This window comes from Myotis nattereri, assembly GCF_964212035.1.
Source record: "Myotis nattereri genome assembly, chromosome: 11".
NCBI classification, from domain to species: domain Eukaryota; kingdom Metazoa; phylum Chordata; class Mammalia; order Chiroptera; family Vespertilionidae; genus Myotis; species Myotis nattereri.
The window spans coordinates 74,008,145-74,035,296 of record NC_138086.1 but is presented as its reverse complement, the minus strand read 5'-3'; the positions used below and the strand labels follow the sequence as shown (position 1 = coordinate 74,035,296).

Genomic DNA, 27,152 nt, shown 5'->3' with positions numbered 1-27,152 from the left:
GTTAGTTTCAAGCTGCCTGGCTGCGGGCCGCCATCTTGGCTGACAGTTAATTTGCATATTGCCCTGATTAGCCAATGGGAAGGGTAGCGGTCGTACGCCAATTACCATGTTTCTCTTTTATTAGTGTAGATAAATGGCCCTTGGCAGAAAAAAGGTTCCCCACCCCTGAAGCTGAAAACGAACATATAAGTGGGCCCCCTAAAATCCAGCAGTACCACCAAAAAAACCTTAGAACCATAAAAAATAATAAATCATTGTTTCAAGACAGGGCCACATGGGCCACATTTATTCCGTTTTTGTAGAACCCTTGAGCCGAAAATGGATTTTACATTTTTAAATGGTTGACAGAAGTCAAAAGAAGAATATCTCATAAAACATGAAAACTATGTGAAATTCAAATTTCTATGTCCATAAATAAAATTCCACTGGAACCCAGTCACACTCACTCACTAAGTATTGTCTATGGTTGTTATCTTGCTACAAAGGTAGAGTTAACAAGAAAGCCTAAAATATTCACTTTCTAGTCCTTTAAGAAAAAGACTTCCCAACCCATTTTAAAGCAATAAGTTCTAGGATAGTATGCTGGGAGGCAATAGTTACTGGCACAAGAATAGGCATATAGATCAATGGAATAGAATAGAGAGCCCAGAAATCGGCCCGAACCAATATGCTCAATTAATATTTGACAAAGGAGGCAAGAACATACAATGGAGCCAAGATAGTCTCTTCAATAAATGGTGTTGGGAAAATTGGACAGATATATGCAAGAAAATGAAACTAGACCACCAACTTACACCATACACAAAAATAAACTCAAAATGGATAAAGGACTTAAATGTACGACAGGAAACCATAAAAATTCTAGAAGAATCCAAAGGCAACAAAATCTCAGACATATGCCGAAGCAATTTCTTCACTGACACAGCTCCTAGGGCACTTGAAACTAAAGAGAAAATGAACAAATGGGACTACATCAAAATAAAAAGCTTCTGCACAGCAAAAGAAACCATCAACAAAACAACGAGAAAACCCACTGTGTAGGAAAACATATTTGCCAGTGTCATATCTGATAAGGGCCTAATCTCCAAAATCTATAGGGAACTCATACAACTCAACAAAAGGAAGATAAACAATCCAATCAAAAAGTGGGCAAAGGACCTAAATAGACACCTTTCAAAAGAGGACATTCAGAAAGCCAAGAGACATATGAAAACATGCTCAAAGTCACTAATCATCCGAGAGATGCAAATCAAAACAACAATGAGGTATCATCTCACACCTGTCAGACTGGCTATCATCAACAAATCAACAAACGACATGTGCTGGAGAGGATGTGGAGAAAAAGGATCACTTGTGCACTGCTGGTGGGAATGCAGACTGGTGCAGCCACTATGGAAGACAGTATGGAGTTTCCTTAAAAAACTGAAAATGGAACTCCCATTTGACCCTGTGATCCCACTTCTAGGATTATATCCCAAGAAACCAGAAACACCAATCAGAAAGGATATATGCACCCCTATGTTCATAGCAGCACAATTCACCATAGCTAAGATCTGGAAACAGCCTAAGTGCCCATCAGTAGATGAATGGATTAGAAAACTGTGGTACATCTACACGATGGAATACTATGCTGCTCTAAAAAGGAAGGAACTCTTACCATTTGCAACGTCATGGATGGAACTGGAGAGCATTATGCTAAGTGAAATAAGCCAGTCAATGAAGGAAAAATACCACATGATCTCACTCATTCATGGATAATAGAGACCATTATAAACTTTTGAACAATAATAGATACAGAGGCAGAGCTGCCTCAAACAGATTGTCAAACTGCAGCAGGAAGGCAGGGGAGGGTTGGGGGGCAGGAGGTAGGGGGGTAAGAGATCAACTAAAGGACTTGTATGCATGCATATAAGCATAACCAATGGACATAAGACACTGGGGGATAGGGGAGGCTAGGGGACTGTCTAGGGCGGGGTGATAAAATGGACACATATGTAATACCCTTTGTAATACTTTAAGCAATAAAAAAATAAAAAAAAAAAAAAAAGATTTTAAATTTTTTTTCTTTTTTTTTTTTTTTTGCATACCACACTGTGTTTTAAAGTTATACCTATGCTTGTATATTTAAATTAGTTATTAATTGCTGAACTATTTCATTGTAGCTTAGTTTTCTTTTTTGAAGCTTAGTAAGATATTCTTTGTGACCTAGTCTGTAATTGATGTTTGTAAATATCTCTGAGAAACTAGAAAAGAATATATGCTCTCTGTTAGCTGAGTATGCAAGTGTGACACATATCTACTACTTCTACCTCATTAAATATACTACATATATCCTCCTCTCTTAATCTACTTTAGAAAATAGCATGTTAAATTTTTATAAAACAATTATGTTTCTCACAATTTCTCTCTAACTGTCTGGTAGTTCTAAATTTATTTCAGAATTTATTTCTATACTTTTATGTGCTTAAAATAGCTGAGAACCATCAATGACTCTTATTTTCCAAGTACAGTATATAGCAATGGCCACCAAAAAGGGCCAATCCCAAACCAGGAAGATCCAGGCCAGCATTCTGATTTTCCTTTTTTATTTCCCTTCATTAAATTGAAAAGAGTTCTGAGACTTAAATAAACTCAGACATTCCAAAGTCTGGATTTTTCTTTTTCCAAAGTTAGCAAATGAGAAAAGAAAAACAGTTCACAATACAGTAAAGGAAAATCATTAAGAAAGGAAAATGTATAAATTGAAGGACTAAAAGGTGTGTGTGTGTGTGTGTGTGTGTGTGTGTGTGTGTGTGTGTGTGTGTAAGTGAGGGGTTTGGGGGTGACAGAATGTTCACTTATTCTCTTTTCCTAGGAAGGATTGTTTGAAACATAAAATGTATAGCTATAGAAAAGGAGAATAAGCAATTATTCTGTAAGTACTGTGGAAAAGGCATTGATCATCAGAAGACTCCCATTTCAGTCTCACCAATGGACTGTGTGATGATACTGGGGAAAAACATGTTAAAGTAGAACTACGGTAGGTCCAGTCTGGCACCGGAAGCAGTGAGTAGCTTGCCAAAGCTACTGTGGATTGTGCAGGTGAAGATGGTCAGAAGCAGCTGGTCACTAGAGAATATGTCCAGATGCTGGACAGCCGGTGGAAGTCAAGACAGCAGGGATGTCAGCTGTCAGGTCTTACTGGAAACATCAGTTGATGTAAGTTCAAAGACCCAAGGAAGGCTGGAAAACCAAAGCTAAATGGAGGTAAGAATAGAACCCAAGTGGGGGCCAAGTAGTTGCCAAACAGAACTCAGTCTGAGCCAAAGGCAGGCAGGAATTTGGGCAGGGCAGAAGCGAGTCTGGGAGTCTGAGGTTCAAACCAGGGTCACAGGAGAACCAGTCAAACTCTAGATTCTCTACTCAATTCAAAAGTCAAGAGCAAAACAAGGTCAGCCAGAAACGTCTGGAGAGCTGTGCCTACTGCCTCCCCACACCAAGGCCTTTGGAGGTGGCTTTGTGGAATCTCCACCAGATTTCCAGGGGTCTCTGACCAAGATGCTGTTAAATTCTAAGTTTTTACACTTATAAAGGGGTTAAATTCAATGATATCCAAATTCTATCCAGCTCACCAAGTTCTATATATCTAAAAATATACATTACATTTCAAAAGAGAAACGAGGAAATTCCTTTTTTTTTTTTTATTCAGGGAAACAGTTTACTGGACTCCTACCCGCCACCATCACTCCCCACCCTCACCCCACAAGGACATATAAATATCCCACCACTACCACCTAATTCTTCCTACTAAAAGGCAGTGTGGGATGTTTTATAGCCCTCCTGGAAAAAAAAGAAGGGAGGGTGATGAGTGGGATGACATTCCAGTGCATCCTGACTCACTTAAAGTCATCATTTGATTCTCAGTCACAAAGAATTCTCCTAACAGGATGGAAAGAGGCCTGGTCATGAGGAGCTTGTTTGGAGTTGCGGTGGTTCCCTGTGCATTCTGAAAGCCAGAAGGATGCATTCCAGGGCTGTGTTTCATTCTTTTCCCCTCCAGGCTGATTTTATAGCAACAACACATATCCACTTAAATCTATCTCCAAATCACCAACATTCAGAAAATGGACCACATAAAACATAGACATTTTACAAGGGACCATCTATTAGCTGATAATGGCAGAGCTCCCATGGAATGCATCAGAGAACAAATGTGACCCTCACCAAATGTCACATCTATTTATCCAAATCAGCCCTCTTCGGCGTACGCCAGATAAGCCTACCATGATATGATTCAAAGCATTATGGAGGGCTGGGGGGAGGTTACAATAAACTAAATATGTAGGTTGAGGATGTATATAAATCACATGAAATGCAGCCTCGTAAGATACTAATAGAAGTTAGGGTGTGGGGGGAAGAGGGTTGGCAGAAGCGATTTTAAATGTGATCAGATGGGAAAGAGACTATTAGTCCAAAGGAAGAAAAAAAAAGCTTCAGAAGAAGAAAACAATAAGTTTCTCTATGTATATTAAAAACATGTAGACATGGGAGAGTCAATTGTTGCCAGGTTTAGAGAGGGGAGGAATTAATCAGAGTTTAAAGAGACTTCCATAGCCTCCCGGCCAGGCTGGAGTATCTGTTAGGGGAACCTAATCTCTGGGGCTTTTCATTCTTCTCTTCATTCACCTTAGGCAAACACTGCTTGCATGATCCCTCTACCTTCTCCACATTCAAATCCAGGCTGAGGAAAAGGTCTGGGAAAATTTATTTCACTAAGGCAGTGGTTCTCAACCGTCTGGCCCTTTAAATACAGTTCCTCATGTTGTGACCCAACCATAAAATTATTTTCGTTGCTACTTCATAAATGTAATGCTGCTACTGTTATGAATCATCATGTAAATATCTAAAATGCAGGATGGTCTTAGGCGACCCCTGTGAAAGGGTCGTTCGACTGCCAAAGGGGTCGCGATCCACAGGTTGAGATCCGCTGCACTAAGGAATACGCATTCCTGCTTTAACTCTCCCTGTGTTATTTATTTAAATCTGAAGAGTGGGCAAATTTTTAAGTCAAAAAAAATCTATAATTGCAGATTCTCTAAAATTAGCAAACTAAGTGTAAAGTAGGGTTATATCCCATGGACTGGATGCTCCTTCCAGCCCTTCTAAATGACAGCATAAGGGTGGCCACTGATAAAATCCCCCCTGTTCTCTAAGCAAACCACTTGTTCAATGAAGCCTTCATACGAAGAAGTAAAAGCCAACCAGGAAGTTGATACATGATGTCCACTTATTATTTGTTTTTAAAACAGTTCAAATGTGAAAGACAAGATAAGGACAGGAAGATGGGGCAGGGAAAGAAGGCAGAAAGGAGGACTGCAATGGGGATTAAGAACGGGGGAAAGGAGAAGGGGCAAGAGATAGAAAGCTATTAGAAATAAAATATGAGGTAGTGTTATTTTCTACTGAAAATAAAAATTAAGGATATTACAGATGTTATTTAATAGAAAAGTAAGTCAACAGCTTTCAGGAAGGCCAAAGACTCATTAAAGCTTTGAAAGACTTAACCATAAAAATGACACAGGATGTATTTTACTTAGTTCAAAGGCCCAGACTGAACCTTTTCATAGCGTCTGTTAACACTGCAGAGCAACTAAGGGACACACAGAAGTGTTTCATTCTTTATAGAGTACAGTCACAACTGCACGGAACACAGCAAGTAGAGTATTCACAAGTTCCAAAGTCACTGCCAACACTGAGAAACAAATGTCTCCTGAAAAGGAATAGAATACGAGTTATTAAGATCCACTTGTGGTTTAAAAATAAAAATACTAAACACTATTAATAGCCTTTATTAAAAGTGCTACATACAAAGTTAAATGTATTCCTGAGTCCTGTGAGCTATTTTAAATTTATTTTTTAAGCCGAAACTGGTTTGGCTCAGTGGATAGAGCGTCGGCCTGCGGACTGAAAGGTCCCAGGTTCGATTCCGGTCAGGGGCGTGTACCTGGGTTGCGGGCATATCCCCAGTGGGAGATGTGCAGGAGGCAGCTGATCGATGTTTCTCTCTCATCGATGTTTCTAACTCTCTGTCTCTCTCCCTTCCTCTCTGTAAAAAATCAATAAAATATATTTTAAAAAAAAATTATTTTTTAAGTTAGCTGGAGCAAGGCCGTACAGGCCAACTAGAATGGCATGCTTTGCTTTTGCTAGAATTAAATCAAATCAATACAATACTACCAAGTTATATCATCCTATCAGGATTTGACTGGCAGTTAAATAGAACTTTATGAAATCAAAATTGTGGAAGTTAATTCATAAAATTACAATTTGGAAGAGAAAATCCTCTCCAAAATATGGGATTCATGAATTTTAAAAAATGACATAAACTTTGATAATAAAAAATTCAGGAGCTGTAATTTATGATTCTTGAGGGTTGACAGTCTCCTAAAATAGACTGAGCACTGTGGTGTGCTGAGTGCTATGATAGCAGTTTCTATGCCTGATCTGCTTGTTATTTCTCACTATGAGGTAGGTCTGGGAATGTGTGTCGTACGTAGGAGAACCTGAGGCTCAGAGCACTCAGAGGACTTGCTCAAGACCCCAGAGTTAGTCAAAGGAAGACTCTCGTCTCCAATTCAGACTTTTGACTTTAGGTGATCACAACAGCGGTCTCCTAGGTTAGTTCAGACCAAGTCCTCGTGTCCGGCTACCACTTGCTCCCCTGCTTTTATTTTGACCTGACATTGAGGGACCTTCCCTCTTCCCTTTGGCCAGTTCCGCCAAACTTGGAAAGCTCTGGCCTCCCTCACTGAGTGCCTGAAACCCAAATAGGCACTAGAAATAAAATTTAAAAATATATAGTCTCTTAGGTTATGCCCTTGTAGGTACATCGGTTGTGACAAATGTACCCCTCAGGTAAGGCATGTTGAGAAGGGACAGGGGGATACGGGAGCTCTCTGTACTTTCCTCTGAATTTTGCTGTGAACCTAAAACTGCTCCAAAATAAAGTCTTAATAAGAAAAAAGAAATTGTCTCTACCTCAAGAAATTTACTCTCTTGCCAGGAGGGAGAGGTAAATGAGTGAGGACAATTGAGTGCTATAGGTGCTTTGATGCAGCAGCAGAGGAGGGGCTGCTGAAATAGACAAGTGCAGAAGGAAAGCTCCGGAAACGCGTGCTCGTGTCCAAGGACTGGTAGTAGCAACCAGTGAGACAAAAAACAGCTGCATCATTTCAGGGAAAAGGAATGGCCATGTGAGCAGAGAGGCTGAAAACACCAGGCCACATTATAAGGAATTGCACGTGATTGTAAGGTGACAGGCTGGGAAATGCAATTCCAGGTGTTAAGGTAATTCAAACTTCACCCTCCAAACCCTGCAGAGGCCCTGGAAGACCTGCGCCGGCAGTAGAGCGGCCAAATTTACCTGATGGTACCAAGATGGCAGCTTTTAAAAATTAACGTTACATTGAAGTATCTTTGAGGTTACAATCCCTCCATCAACAACCAAATATTGCTCCAGGTCCTACTTTCCAATATTCTGCACAAGTCTAGTAAAAATAATTTGACACCAAATTTTAAAAATGTGATCAGATTAAATGAAGCTTTTTAATAAACCCTTGAATCATTTCAAAAAGTATTTGTTTAGCACCTCTGTTTAGAAGGCCCTGAACTAGGGCATTTAATTTTACAACATTATAATATAGTAAAGTCTGAAAATAAGCAAGTATTCAATTACATATTAGAAACATAATTTAGAAAAAATATGATCATTCAAAACTAAAAATAATTTCACTAAAGGGAACTGTCACAGCGGTTTACAAGGTAAATTTATCCTAATGCTGTGAAGTTTTATTTACGGCAACTGAGTGTAACCAACATGTCAGAAATGCCTTTACTATACTATATTGACATACACCTGCTTAACATGTGTAGCACTTTTCAAAAGTCAATTTAAAAGGTGTCATCTTCCAAGATACATTTTTCTCCTCCCGTGATTCTTTTCTTCCCTATGAAATTACACTTAGTTTGCTATTTCCTCTTAAGAACTATCTTTTTTCCTCATTTACCAAATTGTACTTGCCCTTCAAGACCCAGGTGGCACCAGCTGCAGGAAGCCTTCCCTGACTTCCCCAGTTTGAGGTGTTTAACCCCTTCTTTGGACTCCAGCACCCTGTGCCTAGGTTGATCCTAGCATGCTGCACACACTACTTAAATCATTGTCTTCCTAGTTTATTTCCTAACTAGAGGCCCAGTGCATGAATTCGTGCCCCAGTGGGGTCCCCTGGCCTGTCTGTGGGATCGGGCCGAAACTAGCTCCCCAACATCCCCTGAGGGGTCCCGGATTGTGAGAGGGCGCAAGCCAGGCCGAGGGGCCCCACTGGTGCACAATAAGGGCCAGGGAGGGACGCAGGAGGTTGGTCAGCCAGGGAGGGATGAGGGAGGGCTCCAGGGCATGTCCGACCCCTCTCACTTAGTCCCAATCAGCTGTACTCCAACAGCAAGCTAACCTACTGGTCGGAGCATCTGCCCCCTGGTGGTCAGTGCACATCATAGCAACTGGTCAACTGGTCGACTATCTGCCCCCTGGTGGTCAGTGCACATCATAACAAGCGGTTGAGCAGCCTTAGCATATCATTAGCATATGACGCTCTGATTGGTTGAACAGATCACCAGATGACCAGACACTTAGCATATTAGGCTTTTATTATATAGGATTATAACATGAGCTCCTCTAAATCCCAGACCTCATATTTCATCTCTGTATTTGCAGGAGCAGGCAGGGCCCATAGTCAGTGGCCAATAATGTTGTAAAGAGAGAAAGGGGGAGAAATAAAATGAATTGTATTTCTATTTTCTCCATCATTTCTCTTTTCCTTTGTCCTCATTTCATGTCTTCCTATTATTTCTCCCCAAGTACTAATACATCATCTTTACTTCTCTTCAGTTTCATGATTTTCACCTCTCTCCTGAGGTCCTGACTATTGCAAATCATGCTGGTCCAATGTGTGAGTGGCTGAGGTTCAGAAGTGTGCTGCTACTGAGCACTGCAAGGAAGGGGTTAGATTTTACAGGCTCTGGATTAACCTTTTTTATATCCCTTCTGAGTTTTAGCTGGGAACTTTCACATGCTTTAGCTTTGCCTACTTTTCAAGATCAGCAGCTGGGTCAACAGACGTTCTGCAGCACCCTGGCTAGAATGGCAAGCTCAGGAGGGGAGTCTTCCATCTTTACATTTTAAAAAATAAAATAAAAGTTGCTCGCCACACTGATGATAACAGTAATACCTGAGAGCACTTGAGGGGAACTAGGCCTGCGCTGGCTGTGAAAGGAAAACTCACTGATGACAAAAACATGCAGCTGCCATCCTCTGAATGAGGCTAACCACTCCCAGAGAGTAGCATCAAACTGCATTTAGCACGAATAACGGAAAAGGCATGTAAGTGACTGACATGTCTGATAAGCATCTTAAAAGACTCTATGGATTTCATAGAAGAATGAAAAGTGCATCATCTGATTCTAAAAAACTAAATGATGGCTTACCGTGGACAGAGAAGTTATCTTGGAAAATTACGCAAGAAATTAATCAAAACTTAATCAGAAAAAAATACTTTGTAAGAAAGATTTTGAAATAGGAGAGGATATATGTAGGCACATTTAGGAGAGGAGACCTTGTAAAAATCCATAAATGCTTCTGTTTTTTACTTTTGGAGGATATCAAATTGAATAAAAAGGGGTAAGAGTTGTTCTTTTTTTAAAAAAAGAAAAATAAACACTGTGTCCATCATTCCTAGAATGTGTTTTCAAAGCTGTCTGCAGTGCAAATTCACTCTCACAACTCCCTCTACAGTTATACATATTTTAACAACTTTTTAAAATAAAAATGTAGGCCAAGGAAATTGTCTATGAGCATTAAAGGAAAGTATTTATAATGTAATGTTTAATAGCAGACAACAGGCAAAAACATGGTATACTCACATGGTAATGTAGCTATTGTTACCAAAACAATGCTTTTATAATAGAAATGATGGGAACACCACACTAAACAAAATTATAGCACGTATATGAACATGCTAAAAAAAAAAAAGGCAAAAAGATAATTATTAACAGGCACAGTCTGTGAATGCAATACTTTTGTAAAGTAAATTTTCTTAAAAAAATGTTACCTGAAAAATAAAAAGTAGTAGAAAGCTATCTACTTAGACATATCACAATAAATGTTTTTATGGGAGAGTTCTTTTTTTCATTTTATTAAGTTTATTGGGGTGACATTGGTTAATGAAACCATATAGGTTTCAAGTGTACAACCCAATAAAATGTCATCTGCACACTGCACTGGGCATTCACCACCTAAAGTCAAGCCTCTTTCCATCCCCATTTATCCCCCTTGTGTCCGCTTCCACCTCCCCCTGCCCCCATTCCCTCATACCCGTGGTCGGCAAACTGCAGCTTGTGAGCCACATGCAGCTCTTTGGCCCCTTGAGCCATTTCTAAACCGAAGTTCTGATTATTTCACAGGACAACAGACCATTTAAACAGGGATCAGCACTAACCACTCCAGGGAACTCAGCAAGGGAACTAAGCCCTAATACCCTAAGGCCGTGGTCGGCAAACTGGCTTGCGAGCCACATGCGGCTCTTTAGCCCCTTGAGTGTGGCTCTTCCTAAGCCTTAGGAGCACCCTAATTAAGTTAATAACAATGTACCTACCTATATAGTTTAAATTTAAAAAATGTGGCTCTCAAAAGAAATTTCAATCGTTGTACTGTTGATATTTGGCTCTGTTGACTAATGAGTTTGCCGACCACTGCCTCAGACCATACTGCTATGTATGTCTGTGTCATATATATTCCTTAATCCCTTCACCTTTTTTAACCCAGCCCCACAAGGCCCCTCCCCGCCTACAGCTATCAGTCTGCGTGATGTGTCTATGCTTCTGTTTCCATTTTGTTTGTTAAATTATTTTTGTTGATTAGATGCCACATATAAGTGAGATCATGTGGTATTTGTCTTTCTCTGACTGGCTCATTTCACTTGGCATAATTTCAAGGCCCATCCATGCTGTCATAAAAGGTAAGGTTTTCTTCTTTTTTATAGCCAAGTAGTGTTCCATTCAATAAATGTACTACAACTTTTTAATCCACTCATCTAATGATGGGCACTTGGGATGTTTCCAGATCTTGGCTATTGTAAATACAGCTGCAATGAACACAGGGGTGCATATATTTGTTTGAATTAGTGCTTCAAATTTCTTTGGGCATATTCCCATATTGAAATTGCTGGGTCATAAGAAGTGAAATTGCTGCGCTCAGAGACCCTGACAGGAGGCTCCAGAGGAGTCACGCCAGTGGTTCCACCTCTAAGCTGCACCCCTCCCCCCTGTGGAATTGAGCTCAACAGGACAGGGCCAGCAGGATATGGGGAAGCAGATCAAGGCAGCTCTCCACTGGGGGTGGTGGAGGGGAGCAAGCTGCACACCTCCCTTAGCTCCACAGCCATGCCACAGACCCCAACAAGGGAGTCTTCTGTTGGGGGTGGCACCTGCCAAACCCACAGAAGAGGGGGAAAGATTAGCCTCCTTTCCAAAGCCACAGAATTCAATGACTGTCTTACAGTGTGCCTATGGCTTCTGCAGAAGCCAACAGTCCTTTCTGCTGGACTTGAGCTTGGCAGGGTGTTGTCGCCAGCATTTGGAGGACTGGGTTAGTATAGTCCCCCAGCTAGTGCTGTAAGAATAGGAGTGCCCGACTCTGGGAGATGGCACCTGCAGGTGGTGCGGGATGTTAACTCAGGACTGGGACCTCAGTAGCCGACCCACCAGGCTTCTGTACACCCATGAGTCACCTTCCCTCTACCACAAGCTCCTGTGTACTGGCCCTTTAGGAGAGCACTTGGGATTCTAGCAGACTCCCTCCTCTTCCCAGTGGACAGAGTCCCACTGATTCTTGCTGCCAGGCACAATGAAGGCTCCTCTTTTCGGCCCTAGTGCTCTGGTTTTAGGGGTCCCAGTATGGAGTTGAGACCCCATGGTCCTCAAGGGGACTTTTGCAGCCAACATATCCTTCTTACTTATCTGCTACCACACCTGAGTGCAAGGGCCAGCCCTCTCTACGTCTCTGCCCTTCTTACCAGTCTCTGCGTAGCTTCTTCTATAAACCCTTGAATATAATGTTCCTGTTCAGCTGTCCTTCAGTTAGTTATTCAGGTTGATTGCTCTATAATTTAGCTATAAATCCAGTTTGGTGCTCAGAGGAGCTGTGTGTAGCTTTCACCTGTCCTGTAGCATTCTTGGATCCTCTATGGAAGAGTTCTTAAAAAAAAAAAAATTAAGTCTTCTAGAAGGTCTGCAGGGTTACTCTCAGGAAAATCCAGTAGGGCTTTTATCTTTGTTTTTTAAAAAACAATATTTCTAGTGCTCAAAACAGTCACTGGTATATAACAGGTTCAATAAATGTTTGTTAATAAATGAGTGAGAGAATGAATGAATGGGAAGCATATACCATTGAAACTCTTGAGTCCCTCAAGTGTCTTCATTCGAAAAAGGAGGTTTTGCTTCCTCTCAGTTGCTGGAAGACTTTGAACTCTACCAGGTATAGTATTCCCTTCAAGTCATCTCTTTGGGGTGGGAGAACTGGGTGAAGGTGTCAAAAAGTAAACTTCTAGTTATATGATGAAAAGTTCTGGGGATTTAACATACAGCATGGTGACTACAGTTAACCATATTCTATTGTATATTTGAAAGTTACTAAGAGAGTAGACCTAAAAATTCTCATAAAAATAAAAAAATATACATAACTACTTGAGGGGATGGATGTTAACTAAATTTATTGTGGTAATCATTTTGCAATATATATACATATATAACCATTATGTTGTATACCTTAAATTAATACATGTATTAATTATATTTTCAATAAAAGTGGGGGGAAATATGCCTATTCTGGTTAATTAGAAAATAGAAGTTGCTGATTTTTAGATCTAAAACAATTCCTTAATTTCACAAGTTTAAGAAACTACTTTATCATAAAGTCATAACTTTTGCAACATGACTTGTCTGCCACCTTTCTCTGGACCCACCTACTCCCATTCTTAACCCTGATCACTGAGCCCCGGGTATACTGTCCTCTTGGCTACTCTTTAAACTCCCAACCATGCACTACTGCCTGGAAAGCTTCTCCAGGATATCTGCTGCTCTCCCTATCTCGTTTCCTTCAGGACTCTGCACAAATGTCACTTTATCAGAGAGTGACAGCCTAAATGGAATAGCCAGCCTCAGACCCAGCTTTTGGCACTCCTCATTTCCCCCCCTTCCCTGCATTTATTTTTCATCAACTTATTTTGATCTTTTACTTCTCTATCCTTGGTGCTTAACAAATGTATATTGGAAGTGGAGAGCATTATGCTAAGTGAAATAAGCCAGTCAGAGAAAGATAAGTATCACATGATCTCACTCATTTGTGGAATATAATGAACAAAAACAGATCCAGAGACAGAGAAGCATCGATCAGACCATCAAACCTCAGAGGGAAGTTAGGGGAGGGTGGGAGTGAGGGGAAGAGATTAACCAAAGGACTTGTATGCATGCATATAAGCCTAACCAATGGACACAGACACCAGGGGGGTGAGGGCATGAGTGGAGGAGTCGGGGGCAATGAGGGGATAAAGACACATATGTAATACCTTAATCAATAAAGAGAGAAAAATGTTTATTGAGTGAATAAACAAGGACACAATAACATTTTATATACCACTTCAAGGAGACAATATGATATGTGATCAAGGTTCTGTCTTTTGAATATCTTTTCTAACTATTCACTATGGGGTCTAACTGTAGACTAACCTCCCTCTACTTTAGAATTTTCATCTGTAAAGAAAAACTAATAATATTTTTCTGGTAGACCCTTGGCCTCAAATAAATGCTGATTCCTCGCCTTCCTTTTACGCTGCCTCCTTTTCGTGGTTGAGAGCTAATGTGTCTATGTTTCACAAGTTCTGCGATTGCTGTTAAATGAAAGGAACAATGTGTTGAGCAGACCTTTAACAATGTCTTTCCCAAAAACAACTCCTGTGGATTCTGTTTCTGTTTGGTAACCGGATACAAGGAACAAAAGGACACCTTCTTTTCTGACTGGGAACCCAAATAGAGACATTTGAGGATGATTTCATGAAGTTGCAGAATTAACGTTGAAACGTGACTGTTCTAGAGTAATGGTAAATCTGGGAAGCATTTCAGAGAGAGAACAAAAGAAGCCAAATGGGAGTGTGGCTGGAGCAGGCGCCATATATTGAGAAAAAGAGAGAAAGGAAAGGTCACGTAAGATTATGAAAGATCATGATGTCTGACTAAAAAGACCAGATTTCATACTATAATTAGTAGAGAGCCAGAGAGTCACTAAACATTTGAAAATCAGTAAGACAAGGAATAATAAAATAGTAAATTTTAAAACGTTCAGAGACTTCTGAAAGCTGAGCAGCAGACGGTACTAATGAACCCAGTGACATTTGTTCAGAAAAACAAATGACAAGGTTATAAATGGGAATTAATCATATCCTAATCTCCCTGGTCATCACCGTTTGACTCATCACATAGGAAAAGAGACATGAGCTGGGAAAGACTGAAGAACTACATTATCACAAGAGAGCACCAAAAAATGTCAACATACCAAAACAAGAGCACATGAAACTTGGCCCCCAAACAATAAGGGCTCTGTGTGTGTGTGTGATCTGACTAGGACCTCTCTTAAGACTACTCCCTGCCTAGACTCTTCTTTATTTTTTTCTTTATTGATTAAGGTATTATGTATTTGTCCTTAACCCCATTACCCTGCCATCCTCCCACACATGCCCTCACCCCCCTGGTGTCTATGTCCATTGGTTAGGCTGATATGCGTGCATACAAGTCCTTTGGTTGATCTCTCCCCCTTATACCCACCCTCCCCTGCCTTCCTTCTGAGGTTTGACAGTCTGATCGATGCTTCTTATTAAGTACAAATAAAGACATACGAACTTTATGGGTTCCAAAATGCTAAAATTCCCCTTCTGTGTATATGAGTAGGAAAAATATGATAATATTTAATACATCCTAAAGAGAAAAATAAAAATTAATCTGTTACAGGTGCTGCTAAAAGTATTCTCACAGCAGAATTCTATAACAGAATTTAGCAAGGAATACAAGTTTTAGGACTTAGGAAACCAATAACTTAACTTCGAGGTTCTTGAAGTTATGAAAGTTCTGGCAACTAAATAGCAAGATGACACTTGTATCTGCCTGGGTTTTGTATTTTCCTTGGGTCCACTCTTCTCACAGAATGGATATGATTTATTTAGACTATCAAAGAGCTTTTATAAGGTTCTCACAAGAGCCTATTATTGAAACTTGGTAACCATGGTGTGAAAGAAAAAAAGTCGTATCAATGAATTAAATGAATTAAAAACTGCTTGAGAGGCAAAGAAGCCAAAAACAGAACTAACTGGCCAGTTCTCATGTGGAGAAAGGTTAATGATTGAGGGCTCTTAGGCTCTGCAGTAGAATCAGAGTTATATTTAACTAATGACTAAGAAAGGGGAGCCCCATTCTCATTCCCCCATTCTCTGCATATCAGTCCCACACACAGAGCTCCCACTGACTGCAAAACCTTTGGCACATGGGGGAGATACAGGCAGTGTGGGGAAGTGCTTAAACCCCAGGAGAGAGCAAATATAAGTAATGAATGATAACTCATGTAGAAAGCCCCAGATATAAAGGAGACAGATCAAAATACTGTATTAGTGAAATTCAATTTCTAAAACTTTGATATATACTACATAGAAATACAAGTGCCGTTTCAAAACACAAGATGTGGTATTTCAACAACAGTACATAATTTATTGGCATAATGAGCGCCAATGTTCCATACATGAAGAATAGCTCAAGTGGGCATCTAATTCTGCAAAAACCATAAAGTCTATTTTATATATTTAGAAATGTAGAAATAAACAAGTAAAACTGATTTTAAAAATTAAGAATTACTACAGTCTTCTGAGGCAAACTTGACAAATTGGTACAGGTTTTAACAGAAGCATAACCTGATGTGAATGGAATAATTGGGAAATCATATACTCTAATTAACATTAATGCTTGTGACCATAGCTCAATATGGCATTTTCAAAACATCATTACAAACTTCACAGAAGAGGGTCAGAAAAGCCAAAAAAAACTCCTAACTTAACCTCTATTTGTCTCAGTTTCCTTGTCTATAAGAAGGGGAATAATAAAGCTGACCTCACAGGATGATTGTAAAGGTTAAGAGAGATCAGGTATGTAGAGTGTTTAAGAAAGTAAAGGTAAAAACTAATGTTAATTATTGTTGTTGTTGGTATTCATGATGTTCTAACCCCAAAGAACATGCCACAGACAATCAATACATCTTGTTTATAGCACTGTTAAGACTCAGTACTTAAGAAGACAATTAAAATGCTTTTAAATGCATTCAAATAAAGAAAACACTTAGTTTTAAAATACCTTCCCATTAACCAATTTTGTGAGATGGAAAAAAAAATAGTCAAGTTAATCTAAATAAGCCTAAAAAGAACACCACAAAACACCAGATAAATGCTAATGACATAATTCTTGAATGTACAAATAGTAGATCAAAGCTTACCGTGCAGATAATATTTTAATAAGCTCTTTTCTATTCTGTACCCGAAGGTGATTAGTTTTATACTTGCAGTCATCAATCAGTTCAGGCAAATTCAAGATCTAAAAGAGAAAAATAATTTTAATGTATAACTCACAAGTTTTTCTCGTACCTGCCTGTGGGTACTAGTGTTCAAGGCCTACCACTCCCTCCCCAAGACCATTCCTTGCTGGTCTTTATCCTTTTCTCAACAAGAGCAACAAAGGAAACTAGAGGGAAGAACCATGCCATTAGGATGCGTGATGCTGTGACTGTCCGCACTTACAGAAATCCTCTAATCAACATATATCTTGTAGATACATTTACTTATTTATTCCACATGTAAATAAATATTATCTGTGCTGCTAGTCCTATCCATGATGTTGTACAAGATGCTAAAATAAAGGCAAAACACACACACATTTACCCTAAATGCTCACCATTAAAATAATGTCAAATTTAAAGATATTCTTCTAATACAAGTACCACTATTTTTCTTTAATATCTCTCCCTGAAGGAATAACAAATAAAAATGCTTTATATACTTCCTCTTTGGCTCCTCCTCCATAAACGAAAAATCTATCTGCCAAGTTCCACTCACTATCCTGCAATCTTAACAAGATCATAATAGAAGTATCTAGTGGTTTGGAATGGATGTTTTAAAAACAATATGTGGAGGCAGAGTTTGGCAGTTGGGTTGGAAAGTCAGGAGCATTTATAGACTAGGGTCAGGGCATGTAGCCTACAGAAAGCTTCACTACATCTATTAATGTATTTGCTTTAAATAAAAACATTTAATGGTTTCATTTGTTTCCCACAGTATAAATAAAATAATCCATTAATCATCTTACAAAAGAGAGAGAAGTAACTCAAACTACACTAAAAAATTCAAGAGTAGGAAAGACACACAAACTCCCGACACCAGCATTACCCTAATTCCAAAACCAGGTAAAGACATTACAATGAAAAAAAATTATAGGCCAATATCCCTCATGAATATTGATGCAAAAATCCTCAACAAAATATTAGCAACCCGACTTCAGCAATATATTAAAAATATCATACACCATGATCCTGGGATGCAAAGTTGATACACTATCAACAAATCAATCAATATGTTATACCACATTAACAAAATGAAAGATTCAAATCATATGATTACATTCATAGATGCAGAAAAGCATTTTACAAAATCCAAAACCCATTTATGATATTAACTCTCAGGAAAGTGCGAATAGAGGGGACATACCACAATATAAAGCCCATAAATGATAAATCCACAGCCAACATCATAGTCAATGGGGAAAAACAAAAATCGTTTCCCTCAAGATCAGGAACAAGACAGAAATGTCCACTTTCAACATTCTTATTCCACATAATACTGGAACTTCTAGCCACAGCAATCAGACAAGAAGAAAAAATAAAAGGCATCCAAATTGGAAAGAAACAAGTAAAACTGTCATTATTTGCAGATACTATATATAGAGAGAACACTAAATATACCACCAAAAAAACTACTAGAACTGATAAATTAATTTTAATTTAAATTAAATTAATTTAATTTTAATTTAATTAGTTTTAAAACAAAACTGCAATGAGATACCATCTCACACTTGTCAGATGGCTACCATCCATAAATTAACAAACAACAAGTGTTGGGGAGGATGCAGGGAAATGGAAACCTTAGTGTACTGTTGGTGAAAATGCAGATTGATGCAACCACTATGGAAAAAAGTTTGGATCATATAGAACATTAAACAGAGAGCATTTTTTTAGGTGGAATAAGTCTGACAGAAAAAGCAAATATGCTATGATTTCTTTTTTATGAGGAATCAAAAATACAAAACAAATAAACAAAATGAAATAGAGGCAAACTCCTAGATAGAACTGATGGTTATTACCAGTAAGGTGATTAGGGGGTAGGGGAAAGTACAAAAGTCCAGTTATAAACTAAACAATTCATGAAGGTGTAATATATAGCATAGGGAATGTAATCAATAATATTGTAATAACTATGAACAGTGACAGGTAATTACTAAACTTATGGTGATCACTTTGTAAGGTATATAAATATTGAATCACTATGTTGTACACCTAAAACTAATAATATTGCATGTCAACTATAATTAAAAATACATATTAAAAGAACTAAAAGAAAAGTAGAAATGATCAGCAAAGAAATAGAAGATATGATGAACCAAATGGAAATTTTAGAACTAAAAAATACAGCTAAATAAAAAAAGAAACACTTCACTAAGTGAGCTCAATAGCACAATGGAGATGACAGAGTAAACAATCAAAAAATTGAAAATAGATAACTAGAAATTATTCTATCTGAACCACAGAAAGAAGAAAACTAGTCCCCTCCCCCCAAAAATGAAAGAACACATCTTCAAGGACCAGTATTACAATAGCAAAAAGTCTAATATTTAGGTTATTGTACTCCCAGGAGAGGAGAAAGAGTATATGCTGCAAACTTCCCAAATTTGGTAAAAATTAAAAACCTACTGATTTAATAATTTCATAGAACCTCAAATAGGATAAACCTCACTACATCCATGCCCAAATACAACAAAATCTTACTGGTGAAAACTAATGACAAAGATAAAAATTTTGAAACTCCCCCAAGAAAAATGAATATTGACTCAACTGATTGCAGATTTTTTGTTAGGAATTACATAACCCAGAGCGAAGTGGCACAATGTGCTTAAAGGACTGAAAGGAAAGAACTGTCAACCCAGAATTCTATACCCAATAGAAATATCCTTTTAAAATGAAGGTTAAGTGAAAGCATTCTTCCTCCCTCTTTGCCATTCTTTTTTGAACAAGCAAATGCTTTTTGTTTCTTTTAGGGAAAATAGTACCTAGTAGGAGTACATGACATTTGCTTAGTGCTTAATCGATAAAGCACTTTTGTTTACATTGTTTCATTTTTTTCTGAAGCAGCACTCTTTAAAGCACCTAAAGAATAATTAGAATGAGTATGATCATAATGCATGAAGCAGTTTCTCTAGAAACATTACTTTTGCTCACTGTTTAACACTTTCAAGGAGAAAAGAGGTCCAATGAGTCAAATAAGGACACACGAGAAAAGAGGTCCAATAAGTAAAATCAGTTACCATTGAGTGCAGTCACAGAGTAGTGTTATATGTAGCTAAAGTATATTCTGGGTGAGGCCAGATTTATAAATTTAAGCTGTGATTTAATGAAGGCACTTGCTTTTTTAAAATTTATCTTTATTGTTTAAAGTTATACAGATGTACCCATTTTTCCCCATTGAACCCTTATAGCCTGCCTCCTCCCCCTGCCCCAGGCCTTCATCCTATATAATAAATAGGTAATATGCAAATTAACCCTCACATCCTCACAAGATGGCTGCCTATGACCAGGCCAGCAGGGGGGTTAGTGAGGGATGACCAAATGACTAAAAAGCAGGCTGCGTGGGGTGACCCAGGCCAGCAGGGGGGTTAGTGAGGGACGACCAAACAACTGAACAGCAGGCTGCATGGGGCGACCAGGACAGTGGGGGTGGGGCGTGTGGGGCAACCAAGCCGGTGGGGGTGGTGCAGCTGGGGGTGACCAGGCTGGCAGGGGGGGCAGTTGGGGGTAATTAGGTTGGCAGGGGGGGTAATGAGGGGTGACCAGGCCAGCAGAGAGGGGTAGTTGGGGGCAACCAGGCCAGCAGGGGGGGGGGGCAGTAAGGGGTGACCAGGCCAGTTGGGGGGGGGGACAGTTAGGAGCAACCAGGCCGGCAGGGAGGGGGGCAGTTGGGGCAACCTAGCCGGCAGTGGGGGGCAGTTAGGGGTGATCAGGCCAGCGGAGGGAGCAGTTAGAGGCGACCAGGCAGGCAGGCAGGTGAGCAATTAGGAGCCAGCGGTCCAGGATTGTGAGAGGGATGTCCCCCAAGGGTTCCTGGATTAGAGAGGGTGCAGTGTGGGCTGAGGGGAGCCATGCCCCCATGCACGAATTTCGTGCACCGGGCCTCTAGTCATGAAATAACTTATTCACTCTACGGGAGGGAGGTAAGATTGGTATTCCTTCACAAGTCTTGAGGTCAATTCTTGGATCAGGTGTGGTGACTGAGGTTTTTAGAAAGAGCACTCTGTGTGCTGTAGTTTTGTAAAATGTGGGAGAGTAATGCGGTCTTTATTATTACTAAAGGAAATGAAAAAGTGAAACATTTAAAAGAGAAATTATACCATTGAGATTCTCTCTTTACTCTGGAGAATCTTTTTCACTTCTCTCTCCATTTTATTTATTTATTTATTTACTGACTTACTTACTAGTATTTTTCAATTACAGTTTACATTCAATATTATTCTGTCTCAGAAGTTCAACATAATGGTTAGAAAATTACATACTTTACAGAGTGGTCCCTCGAGTTTCAAGTACCCACCTGGCCCCAAATATAGTGTTTATAATATTATTGACTATATTCCTATGTAGTAATCTATTATGTCCCTGACTTTTAACTACCAATTTGTACTTCTTAATCTCTCCCAACCTCCCAACCACTTCCCTTCTGACACTGTCAGTCTTCCCTCTGCATCCACGAGTCTGTTTCTATTTTGTGTGTTTGTTTTATGTTGAGTCATATGAAATCTATATATGTTTGGGATATTAACCCCTTATCAGCTATGTCATTTGCAAACAACTTCTGCCATGCAGTAGGTTGCCTTTTCATCTTGTTGATGCTGTCCTTCACTGTTCAAAAGTTCATTAGTTTGATGTAGTCCCATTTGCTTTTTTTAATTTTTTGCCCAAGAAACCATATCCAAAAAAAAAAAAGTGATTGCTAAGTCAAAGAGTATACTGCCTATATTTTCTGTTAAGAATTTTATGGTTTAGGTCTTACATTCAAGTATTTAGCCCATTTTAAGTTTATTTTTGTACATGATGTAAAAAAAAAAAAAGTGGCCTAGTTTCATGGTTTTTGAATGTGTCTGTCCAATTTTATCAACACATATTTTGAAGAGACTATCTTTTCCCCACTGTATATATCTGCCTCCTTTGTCATAGATTAACTGACCATATTCATGTTGGTTTATTTCAGGCTCTTTATTATGTTCCATTGATCTATGTGTCTGGTTTTACTTCAGAACCCTACTGTTTTCCTTACCATAGCTTTATAATATAGTTTGAAATCAGGGTACATGATACCTGCAACTTAGTTCCTTTACCTCAAGATTGCTTTGGCTATTCAGGGTTTTTTGTGGTTTCATATACATGTTAGAATTATTTGTTTCTATTTTTGTGGAAATTGCCATTTGGATAGAGATTGCATTCAATCTGGTAATTAATTGGGGCAGTATGGACATTTTAGCAATATTAATTTTTCTAATCCAATAGCATGGTATATTCCATTTATTTATGTCTTTTTCTATTTCTTTCTTCAATGTCTTATAGTTTTCAGAATACAGGTCTTTTACTCCCTGGTTCAATTTGTTTCTAGGTATTTCATTCTTTTTAATGCAATTATAAATGAGACTTTTTTTCTTAATTTCTCTTTCTTATAATTCATTTTTGTGTATAAAAATGAAACTGATTTTTAAATATTAATTTTAAAACCTAAAATAGACTGTTATAAAATAGATTATATATGAATCTCATGGTAACAACAAACCAAAAACCTATAATAGATACACAAAAATAAAGACAAAAGAATTCAAACACATCACTAAAGAAAATTATCTTTAAGATTCTCTCTTTATCATTAAATTTTAATTATTATGTGTTTTGGTGTGGACCTCTTTTGATTCACCTTGTTTGGGACTCTCTGTGCTTCCTGGACTTGAATGCTTAGTCCTACTCCAGGTTAGGGGAGTTTTCAGACATTATCACTTCAGATAGATTTTTCTGTCCCTTTCTGTCTTCCACTTTTGGTATCCCTATGATGTAAATATCTAAATGCTTCTTTGATATTATCCCTAAGGTACCATAAACTATCTCTTTTAATTTTTGCTTTTCTGATTTTGTGATTTCCACTACCTTGTTTTCCAGGTTACTGACTCAGTCTTATGCATCATCTAGTCTACTATATTTTACAATTTATCTTTTTTGTAAGATGTCCTCCCCCCAATACCCTCTTCACCCCTCTCTTACCCTCTCCCTAGGCCTTCCCCACACTACTGTCTGTTCATGGGTTATGCATATATGCATATAAGTTCATTGGTTAATCTCTTCCCACCTCCCCTCTCTCTGAAATACATCGGTCTGTTGCACACATCATTGTCTCTGGATCTATTTTGTTCATCAGTTTATTTTGTTCGTTAGGTACCACATATAAGTGAGATCGAGTAGATGAATGGACTAAAAAACCATGGTACACAATGGAATACTATGCAGCTGTAAAAAAGAAGAATCACTCACCCTTTGAGACTGCATGGAGGGATCTGGAGAGTATTATGCTTATCGAAATAAGCCAGTAAGAGAAAGAAAAGTATCATCTGGTCTCACTTATATGTGGAATCTAATCTATTGATTCCCTCTAGTGTGTTTGTTTGTTTGTTTTTTAATATATTTTATTGATTTTTTACAGAGAGGAAGGGAGAGAGATAGAGAGTTAGAAACATCGATGAGAGAGAAACATCGATCAGCTGCCTCCTGCACATCTCCTACTGGGGATGTGCCCGCAACCCAGGTACATGCCCTTGACCGGAATCGAACCTGGGACCTTTCAGTCCGCAGGCCGACGCTCTATCCACTGAGCCAAACCGGTTTTGGCTCTAGTGTGTTTTTCATTTCAATTATTATATTCTTCAGTCCTTATTGGTTCTTTTTATTTTCTTTCTCTTTGTTGAAGTACTCACTAAGTTCATCTATTCTTTTCCTAAGTTTGTTGAGCATTTTTATAATCAATGTTTTGAACTCTTTACTTGGTAGATTTCTTATCTCCATTTGATTTAGTCCTTATAGGTTTTTGTCCTGTTCTTTCATTTGGAACATGTTTCTCTGTCTCTTCATTTAGGCTGCATTTCTTTGAATTAGACAAAACAGCATTACCTCTCCTGGTAATGAAGAAGTGGCCTTATGTAGGAGCGTCCCCTTTGTAAACTGTGTGAACCAGGTGTCCGGCAGGCCAGGTGAAGCTGGAGCTGGAGAAAGTGAGGGCTATAGGGAGACCCAGAGGCCAGCCTCACCTGGGCTGCCTTGGCAGGCGGGCTGGGTCTTTACTTGGGGCCGGCACAGGTCACCGGCAGTCCCAGCAGGCAAGCAGAGCCAAGGCCACTTTGGCAGGTCAGGTGGAGCTGTAGTTGGAGCAGGCTGAGGCTTCGGTAAGTCCAGCGGACAAACGGCACTGCACGCGGCTGGAGCTGTAGTTAAAGGAGGCATGCACCATGGGGAGTCCAGGGGCCAGCCACAGAGCTGGTGTGGGCATGGGGTCTGGGGCAGACAGGGATGGCCTTGGCAGCTGCCTAGGACTTCTGGATTGTGTTTGTGCTCATGAAATCAAGGTGGAGTGGCAGCAAAACAAATGGTGCTCTTCTGTGTCTCTGACATCAGAGAGAGTTCCCACAGTTGCCCACATGCTTGGCAAATGCTCTAGGGGGGGTGGTTCTCAACCTTCTGGCCCTTTAAATACAGTTCCTCATGTGGTGACCCAACCATAAAATTATTTTCATTGCGACTTCATAACTGTAATGTTGCTACTGTTATGAATCGGAATGAAAATATCTGATATGCAGGATGGTCTTAGGCGACCCCTGTGAAAGGGTTGTTCGACCGCCAAAGGGGTCGCGACCCACAGGTTGAGAACCGCTGCTCTAGGGCTAGTAAATGAATTTACTTCCCATATATATAGGTGCCCTTTAAACCGGTTTTTTCTCTGTGCCCAGGTTAGACAAGTCTGTGTGTGGGCCCTTCAGTGATCCCTTCCTGTGCCCCATCTCAGACATACTAAGTCAAAATCTTTGGGAATGGACATTTGCTATGCATGCTGACGTTGGGAGCCAATGCATATTGCCTCCAATAAAAGAAACTTTAAACTTTAAGTACAAATAACTTTTAAAAGGATGTCAATATACTTCAAATAGGAATACCCATTAGATTTGGCATTAATCAGCTTGAAATATCTTACATATGCTCACATTCTCCACTCTTCTGTATCATGTTAAGGGCCATAAAGTAGGATTTTTTTATAAAGCAAGGTTCACTTTATATGTAGGAAGATATTCTCAACTCCAAGCTTTGAACCCAATGTTCTTGCCCTCTCTAATCCCTGACAATAAGAGCTCCCTAACAGGAACCTCCCCAAAAAGTGTTAGTTAAGCAGTATATCAAATTTTATTTTGGGAAGAGATTAGGCCTAAGTGAATTCTACTCATTTGTGGCAGACAATATTGCTACATTTCTGCCCAGGAGGTAGGGAAGTAGAGTGGCCATATATTTCAAAGTGGATCTTACTTGGCAAAAGAACAATCTTGATGGGCTCACTGTCAAAAACTGGGGATCTCATCTTCTATAAAGCCAGCTTGAATAGCAAGCCTCTCAGTATGAGATATATCTGAATAATAAAATACTTAGAAGAAACTCACCCACTACAGTTGGAAGGGTGGAAATCTTGCATCAAAGTAAGGACACCGGTGTCCTGACCAGTGTGGCTCAGCTGGTTGGAGCATCAGCCCATGCACCCAAGGGTCACAGGTTCGATTCCCTGTCAAAGCACATACCCAGGCTTCGGGTTTGATCCCTGGTTGGGGCACATACAGGAAGCAACAAATTGATGTTTCTCTCTCATAGCGATGTTTCTTTCTCTCTCACTCCCTCTCCCTTCCTCTCCCTCTAAGAAAGAAAAAAAAATCCTTGAGTGAAGATTTTTTTTAAATAATAAAGTAAATAAGGACATAGGTGATACTTCTTAGGTAAAAAGGTCTTTTTAAAACAAGTTTACATGTAAGGATATAATTAGGAAGTTTGAAAAAGCCAATCAGATTGCAATGTTTGCTCAATATGCCTAGTAAATGATGTAAATAACATTAAAATCTTATATACAATTTTTTCTGAATATATCAGAATTTTATAGATACTGTCCTAATGGCTCAAAATAGGAATTATCATTCCTAACTCACATATGGAAAAAACAAGGTCAGTATGCCACTCCCCAAAGCCCTCTGGTAGTCTTTTTTTTAAACAATGTGTCATAACACTCAACAATAACTCATATTTTAGTACTATAATTTATGGAAAATATCCTGCTTTGAAATAAAAATCTTTTCCAATAAATGTTCTTACGGATATTTATGAGGAAGTTCAAAAGTTTCAAATTAATCAGCAATAATGAATCAAAAATAAAAAGAATTCAGTACAGTTATTTTCAACAGTAAAGAATATGTCAACCAGTAATTTCTCTCCTCTCCTCCCCCACCTTTTCTGGAGAGAGAAAACTCCAAAACATATGGCCCAGGAAGACAATCTGTACTCATTTATAGCAATGAACTGGCTTTTACATCTCTGGAGCTAGAGTACACAAATGACTTCATAGGCAACAGCTTCCGTATGTTTCATATTTTTAACATTGACCGTTCACAATAAAGATTCTTTGATCCCAGATCAAATGTATGAATCAATTTTCTCTACGCTTATTCAGAGAAACCATTATAAAAGCCCCCCTCTTCCCCACCTCATATGTTCCAGCCCTTGCTCCAATCAGATCTCCATTTGTCACCTTCTCTGTGGTACTTCCCACCCCTTTGCTGTGGTTTTTAGCTCTGCTCGTTAACCTCTCATTTGAAAGAGGCACAGTAATAAATAAGTTTTGTACATAATAAGTTAACCACAATAAATAAGGTTCCTATAAGGAACTCATAGGCATCTTTAATAAAACTGAAAGCTCATGGTACTATAGTTAGTAAAAAAAAAAAAAAAAAAAAAGTCCGAATCAGGAAAAACATCCTCAGTTCCTCAGTAATTGAGGCCTTTGCCTATAAGCAAGGAAAAAACACATGCATTTTGTTTTAAAGAACTAGATTATATTTATGGCATTACAACTGGAAAAAGTAAACTGAAATCTAAGGCCTTAAATTAAAAAAAAAAAAAAAAAGGACCAAGGAGAGCCTAGATAAATGCAAAACATTAATTTTTTTTTAAATTCCTAAGCACTGCTAAAAAATAAGAGTATCTTCAGGCCGCCTGGTGTAGCTCAGTGGTTGAGCACTGACCTATGAACCAGAGGTCATGGTTTGATTCCTGGTCACGGCATGGCAGCCAATTGATAATTCTCTCTCATCACTGATGTTTCTATCTCTCTCTCCCTCTCCCTTCCTCTTTAAAATCAATAAAAAAATATTTTTAATAAAAAAAAGAGTATCTTCAACATAAAATTATTTTATGAATCCAAGGTCACTTTTAAGGCCTTATGAGGAGCAACATTTTTTATAAAACTGGATGCTAAAGTCTTAAATTTTGCAGAAAGGTAATCATTAAAATACTTCAAATTTTTACAAAATTTTCTGGTGATAAATAAAATAAATTTGGTAGAAGATTATATTTGGGCCTAGTTAGGCCCACGTTGTAGAAGAAAAAA

The 27,152-nt window shown here is 38.8% G+C and overlaps 1 protein-coding gene across 3 annotated transcripts in view; it reads right to left on the bottom strand.

Annotated features, from left to right (window-relative positions):
- The window catches only part of SUGCT (succinyl-CoA:glutarate-CoA transferase), a 554,158-nt gene that overhangs the window by 328,651 nt on the left and 198,355 nt on the right, over window positions 1-27,152 (bottom strand). For all 3 annotated transcript variants that reach the window (XM_081101832.1, XM_081101833.1, XM_081101831.1), the window contains one exon: window positions 16,616-16,713. In XM_081101832.1, coding sequence (XP_080957958.1) covers window positions 16,616-16,713 — 98 coding nt within the window. The remainder of the gene's footprint in view (window positions 1-16,615; window positions 16,714-27,152) is intronic.